This window comes from Oreochromis niloticus, unplaced genomic scaffold (assembly GCF_001858045.2).
Source record: "Oreochromis niloticus isolate F11D_XX unplaced genomic scaffold, O_niloticus_UMD_NMBU tig00000698_pilon, whole genome shotgun sequence".
NCBI classification, from domain to species: Eukaryota; Metazoa; Chordata; class Actinopteri; order Cichliformes; family Cichlidae; genus Oreochromis; species Oreochromis niloticus.
In genome coordinates, this window is record NW_020327217.1 from 6,770 (window position 1) to 14,209 (window position 7,440).

General features: G+C 38.6%; 1 protein-coding gene across 1 annotated transcript; it reads right to left on the reverse strand.

The window, feature by feature from the left end:
• Positions 1 to 1,431: 1,431 nt before the first annotated feature.
• On the reverse strand, positions 1,432 to 6,530 carry LOC109204920 (uncharacterized). Its single transcript, XM_025904270.1, has 6 exons — positions 6,462 to 6,530; positions 6,127 to 6,258; positions 5,849 to 5,920; positions 3,906 to 3,977; positions 3,511 to 3,591; positions 1,432 to 2,428 (listed from the first exon to the last, which is right to left on the reverse strand). Exons 2-6 carry the CDS (start codon positions 6,256 to 6,258, stop codon positions 1,925 to 1,927), a joined length of 861 nt encoding a protein of 286 aa, XP_025760055.1. The 5' UTR covers positions 6,462 to 6,530; the 3' UTR covers positions 1,432 to 1,924.
• Between the last annotated feature and the right edge of the window lie 910 nt (positions 6,531 to 7,440).

A 7,440-nucleotide genomic window follows, 5' to 3' on the forward strand; every position in this document is an offset into this window, starting at 1 on the left:
TGTCATGTTCCGTCTCGATTATCTGATTATTTGTGGGATCAGCAAAAGTAGCGTTATCATCAATAGATACATCTTTGTATTCTGAATGCATCTCTTTTAGCTTTGATAAGCCTGCTAACACATTCTTCATGTCCACAGTGTAGAAGTGTTGGTATCCTTTGAATCTGATGTGTCTTTTCAGGTGTACCTGCAGGAGCTGGGCTTCATTGCTAGGTCTGGGAAGACAGTTTACTGTGGTTTCCACATCCGACGGTACACAAACAACAGCCCCATGTACGGCTCTTTGCTGTCCTTTTGGTAATGCAATGATTTTGGCAAACGGGAGAATTTTAGCAATCAGTTGTCGTTCTAGTACATTTAATTGACTCAGTTCAATTGGAATGGGTGCTAGTGCTAAATTGTTTGCTACTGCAATGGAAGAGATCTTTCCTCGTTGTAGGTGGCTGTCACAGTTGTAGCAAATCCACTCTTGCATTCTTTGTTTTGGAAAGGTACAATTAGCTGTACATTCACTATCACAAACATGGACAAATTTTCCTGTCAAGCAAGTGTCAACAATGTGACTATTTTTAACATACTTTGATCTTTTGCAGTGTTTAACTTGATTAGGAAACAGAGTTCTGTGGCACACTGTACAGACATGGGTGGGTCCTAACTTAATTGTTTCACGGAGAGCTAATGTGGCTGCTTGCATCACACTATTCACTACAAGCTGGGGCTGTGCTTCAGACTGTGGACCCTGCTGGAATTGTGTTACTAGTCATCTGTATTTTTTCTTTATTCTCTGTGCACACAACTTTTTATAGATGGCGAAAGATGCATTGGTAGCCATTTTGTGTCTCTGGTACTCTGCACAGCGCTGTATATGGTGCAGTCTGAATTGTGAGTCATTATGATACCTGGCATGAATTGATTTTTTTTGTTTGTGCCTGTAGTTTGGATCCGATGCATATTTTGTTCTTATGTATTTTTTCTGTCTGCTTTGAAAGTCAGCATCCGTGTTGTATCTTCGGAACACATATTGTTTCTGTCTGGTTCGAAAGCTGGCATCTGTGGTATATCTTCTGATAATGTAGTCTCTCTTTTTTGTTGAAAATGAGGATCATTTGGTATCTCTTCACATTGTGGGCTTTTATCTTCTCTTGAATATGAGGATTTGCATAATAATCTTTGGCTGATAACAGCTTTTGTTTATGGCGATGACAGTTTTGAGCATATTGAGTTTTCACAGCCCGTAATTTTTTCATTCGAAATTCAGGAAAGCAGGCATATCGTTCCTTTTCATGTCTTTTTTTGTTCATCTTCTTTGCCAAGTCTTCAGATGAAGATTTTTCTTTAGCTTTTACATGCTGCTTGTGACTTTGAGCTTGACGAATAGATTTCCCACGTCGCTGTTTATTTAATCTGCACACATTCTTGCTTTTTGGGGGGTTTATCTATGACTTTATCTCTTTCATTATTGAGTTCAAGATTTTCTTGTTGTTCTGTTTGGATGTTGCTTGTTGGATCAACAGATGTTTCAAGTTGATGTTCACAAATTTGATTTGAAGCCATTTTGTCTTGTTGTGGGTTTAAAGCACTTTCTAACATTGTCATGTAGGTTTGGGCTGATTCTGGTTGAGGCACTTGCACAGTGGGATTTGTGATTTGTGGTTCATCATTTCGTGGTGATGATGTAGCTGTTGCTCCTGGTGTTGCTTGAGTTGACTGTGCAGGCTGTTCGTTGTGAGTGCTGACTCTTTTGAAAGAAACAGGCACAAACTCATATCTTGCATACCTGCCTTGATTTTGAAAAAGATTATGCAGGTGGGTGATCAGGTCATTCACATGAGTGAAAGTGAGCATGACTGCTGTTCCATTTGGCTGGGGCAAACCTGCTGCACTTCTTGAATGTGAATCAAATAATCCATACCTCCCAGATTTGTCACGGAAAACTGCAATGCACTGAGGTGAAACCATGAGCAAAGCATAGTTCACATCTGTTGACAGACATTACAAGGCGACTAGCAAGAGGCAACCACCACCCTTTTCTTTGATAGGTTTTGTCTGCTGCTTTCAGGTATCCATACCTTATGTTGTCCATTTTCACACTGTAGACATTTATGTCAGCATGAACTTCTTTGGGCAGGTCCTCCATGGTCAGATGATCTTGTGTATAACGCCTCTCCTGCTGAAGATTTGTTTTAATCCTACAGTAGAGTGCATCTCCCTGTTCAAGCACCTTATCAAGTCGGGCTGTGTTGAACTGGTGTTCCTCATTAAGGTAGGTCAGGAATGTGAGGGCATTACATGTGCACTGATGATTTCGGGAGAATTTTGTGTACCTTTTATCACTTTGACAATGAGTTGCACTGACACACCAGAAGTGCTGAACTGCGTTGCTCTGTAGCTCCTCTGTCAGTAGTTCTTCATTTGTGTTGTGGAAAGGCTGATCAAGGAATGGTAAAGGTGACACATGTTATTGTTTAGTATTTAATGATATGCATTTCACGTTGAGTAAAAACATATGTAACTCTTGGTACAATGATGTAAGACATTTTTAAGTGGCAAGAGTTGTATAAATTTTGATTTTCTTGTAAAGTAAAAACATTTTTTTAACTATGGTAAAATAATGAAACAATGTTCAGGCAAATGAAGCCAAATTATATCACTCTTCAATCATATTACAGCATAATCTAAAGATACGCAGCATCAGATAAGCCAGAAAGAGACAGGCAGAAAGACAGTGACAGGAACAGTGAGAGAGAGTGGGAGAGAGCAGAGGTGGGAAGTAAAAATGACAAATATTTTAGATATCTGTAATTTGCTTTAGTGCTGTTTTTTTAATGACCTTTTACAAAGGTCATACCTGTACCTTCTGCTCCTCATATTTTCAAAGCAGTTAATTTCTTTCAGTATAACACATTATTTTAGGTTGCTGCGGGCCGTCAAACATCAACTAAATTGCAGCCTAAATACAAATATATCAAAGGAAATCCTGTATCGTAAGAGGATCTCAGATGCTCTTAAATTAGATGTAATTCATTCACTGATTTCAGATTAAATCAGATGGTTCTGTACATGTGCCATAAAAACACGTTTCATAGTTGTGTTACGTTTTGTAAAGAAATGACACAAAATTCAGTTACAGGTTAAATGTGATTGAAACAGAATACACTGACATCCATCTTGAGAAAAGGTGAGTGTCACAAAATCATGTTTGTATTTATTTGCACTGCTTTTCACTGTGGATGTCAATTTATCTGAAGCTTTAAGTATAAAATGGTATAAAAGTTATTTCAGAACAATAGATATAGAAATAGCTAAACAGACAGAAATAGCTGTTGAGATGTCTGCATTTTAAGAGTCTGATGAAAGAAATTGACAAATGTACATGTTTAGTCTAACATTTTAGTATATTTAGTACGAGTTAGCAAGCACACTTAAGGTGAAAGACTAAATATCAACCCCGGTGATTATACAGCAAACATCACATGTATACTAATTGGTTAGAGACATTTGTGGACATACCCTTTTAGGTGGAGAATTTGATGCCGTGTGGAAATCATCGGTTGCCCAGACTCGTTTTGCTGGTGGACGAGTTTCTGAACTCTGATAATACAGTTAATCAAAATTAGAAAACCTACTAACAGATTTGAAATAGAATGAACACTGGATACTTTAAAGAAAACATGAAACAGTAGTGGTTACTAAACTTACAAAGCAATAAAAAAAAAAATTCCAGCTGTTTGCATAACTACTAAGAAATTTGAAAGTGAGTGTAACTTTAAACAAAACTAACAGAAGCGAGACAAAATTCTTACTGTTTGCATAAGGCTAACATGTAACCATATGTCTTTAACATTTAATGGTAATGTAACTGTCCACTATAAATCCGTAATGGAGGAATACCGTTTTAAATTTACCTTGCTGCCTGGAGGACATAAGGAGGTGGGTCTATTCTCCGTTTCCAAGGACAAGCTGGCTGGTGCTGTCTGCTAACCCAGGCAAAAAAGAATATAATGTTAAGACATTAAGTGACCTGACACTTTAATTTCACTTTACAATGCAATGCATGGCATGAACTGTTATGCCAGTTGGGTAACATTACAAGATAGAAATGGTCAACTGTATGGGTAAGTGTTATAAAAATATATTGTATGTAGGGCTGCTCAATTAATCGAATTTTAATCGTGATTAGGATCTGGGGTTTCAACGATCATTAAAAATGACTGAGCCGATTATTAGCTCCTCCTCTTGCGCTGCTCCGTGTGGCAAATCGAGCGCACCTCTCTGCGTTTCAAACAAGAGTCACAATTAAGAGGACCCGAGGGAAGCTCGGAAAGCTAAGCAGAAGTTATTTGGTGAGGAGAGGATAATGGCTGCTGAAGAAAGAATGCCGTTGGTTGAAAAGAGAGGTACAACGACTTAAGTGGTGTGGAAACATTATGGGTTCACGGAGTCAGACGTGGATCAAGTAGACATACTGTGGAAACTTTGCTACGGTGTCATAGCTGCACCACAGAGCAACACTACAAATTTATTCAATCATTTGAAGACCGCTCACAAAGTGACATACGATCAAACAATGAAGGAACAGAGAAAAAAAACTCTTGACAACACCTGCTTCATCCTCACAGACTTCCATTCATGCTACCCTGTACAACTAAATATCCCACCAGCTCCCAGAGACACAAGGAGATAACAAACACGGTAACGTTTTCCTCGCCAAAGACCAATGCTTAATTAACACAGCGAACAACCAGTATTATGCAGTATTTTGAAGTTCACTAAACATAGATGTTTACATTTTTCATTTATTTTTTATATTGCAAACATTTGCGCTGTTATCAGTATTTGCACACTATTTTATATTATTTTTTGACATCTTTAAAGCCATTATTCAATACATTGTTATTGTTAAATAAATATCGTCAAATAATCAAGATCTCAATTTCAGTGAAAATAATCATGATTATCATTTTTGCCATAATCGAGCAGCCCTAATTGTATGTGCTCACTACCACATCAGAATTACCTGTTCAGAGCTATAAAATAAATTTAAAAAACCCTTTGTCATATTTTCATTTGTTTTGGATAGAAATTAGACAAAATTGAGTTAGCAAACATGCTTTAAGTGAAAGACTACATATCAACTGTGGTTATAGACACCAAAGATCAGATAAATACAGACTGGTTATACACATGGGTGGTAGGGCTGCTCAATTAATCTAATTTTAATCGAAATTACGATCTGGGCTTTCAACGATCATTAAAAAGGAGTCGAGAGAATGAGTCGATTATTAGCACCTCCCTCGTGCTTTTCTCTCGCGCCGCTCCATGTGGCAAATCGAGCGCACCTCTCTGCGTTTTGAACACGCATCACAACAATTAAGAAGAGCTAACAGAGGGAAGCTCGGAAAGCTAAGCACAAGTTATTTAGAGAGGAGAGTGACTGCCGTTGGTTGAAAAGAGGTAAAAAAAAAAAAAAAAAAAACCTTCAGTGGTGTGGAAACATTATGGGTTCGCGAAGTCAGACGTGGATCAAGTAGACATAGTGTGTAAACTTTGCTACAATGTCGTAGCTGCACCACGGAGCAACACTGTAAACTAAACATACATGTTTACATTTTTCATTTATTTTTATATTGCAAACATTTACACTGTTATCAGTATTTGCACACTATTTTATGACAATTTTTAAAGCCATTATTCAATACATTGTTATTGTTAAATAAATATTGTCAAATAATGGAGATCTAGATTTCAGTGAAAATAATCGTGATTATTATTTTTGCCATAATCGAGCAGCCCTATGGGTGGGCATACCTTGTAATTTCTTAATAGAGGAATATTTTTTGATATTTACCTTGGTACCTGAGGAACATAAGGAGGTGGGTCTATCCTGTGTTTCCAAAGATAACCTGGCTGGTGCCGTCTGCTAACCCAGGAAAAATGGTATAAAAGACATTAAGTGACCTGACACATTCATTTCATTTAAATGTTCTGCATACCATGCACTGTTATGCCACTTGTGTGACATTATAACAAAAAAATCCTAAACTGTATGGGTAAGTGTTCTTAACTGTCTCAAATGTGTTTCGAAAACTATTCGACTGTCTGTGATCACTACCATATCCTCATTACCTGGTCAGATGGAAAACTACTGACTGCCTCATCTTGGTTGTGGCCAGTGAGCATTGGGACAGCAGGATCGACCAGGTCAAGTGGTTTCCAGCGCTTCTTTTGTGCCTGGGATCTTTTATTTTTTCTCGGCATCTGGTAGAATGTCAGCATAAAAACAGAATATTAATTATTGGCATTTCAAGCAATTTGTTAGTTTAACCCTCTGATACATTGATAGACAAGATGACTACAAGAACAAATAAATAGACATATTTATAGTGTCACTACCCGGTCTTAAGGCTTTGTTAAGTAAAGTTCCATAACAGTTTGTATATTGTAATTGGGAAAGTGATTACCTTGAAAGTTGGGAGGCAGATTTGTTGACCACGACAGTTAGTCCGTTTTGGTGTACAGTAATTGGGAAAGTAATTACCTTGCAAAGCTGGGAGGCAGTGTTGTTGCTGAGACGCTGGTCGAATGCCCAGCAGCAAGCAAACCCGGATGTTCACAGCTCACAGTTACCACCTCAAACTTTTCAAACAAATCTTACAAGAACATTTGGCAAAGTGATTGGCTTGCAAACCTAGGAGACAGTCTTGTTGCCCACAACAGTTTTGTTATACAGTAATTGGAAAATTGGGTACCTTGCAAGGCTGACAGGCAGTCTCGTTGCTGGGAGGCGGTCTTGTTGCTGTGGCTCTGGCAGAATGCCAGCTCCTGCTTTAACACCTTAAACTTTGCAAACAAATCTCACAGAACAATTAGCAAACTGATTGGCTTGTAACGCTGAAATGTAGCCTTGTACTGTCTGGTTTAAATGTCCTACTGAGAGACAAAGAGGAACTTTACTGTTTGGAAGGGAGTAAAAACACTGTACCATCTAATCTTAAAAGTTTTAATTACAAACAACAGCTCTATTTTCTAGATATCACCTGAACACACACAGAAAATATAAGGGGGACACTTACCTTTGCTGAAGCAAGAGTTGAGGTATTAAAGACTGCTGTAGTTAACGCCTTATGAAGACAGAAAAAGAGAGGAGTGAAACGCGGGTACAACGAAGCTATTGATTCGGACGTGACAGTCGCCTCTTAAAAGTTTTAATTACAAACGATACCGCTGGAATAAAGTCGAAAGCTGTGTCCCAAAACGTCGGCTGCATCCTCCGGAGGCCGCATTTGAAGGCCGATTACGTCACAGCCAGACGACGAAGGCTGTCGAAGGACCGGCCCCACGTAGACCGCGAAGGCTGGGTCCTCCGAAGGATGCAGCCGACGTTTTGGCTAGCTAGCTTTAGCAGAGTGCCGAAATACACCACCGATAGACAGAGCTCGC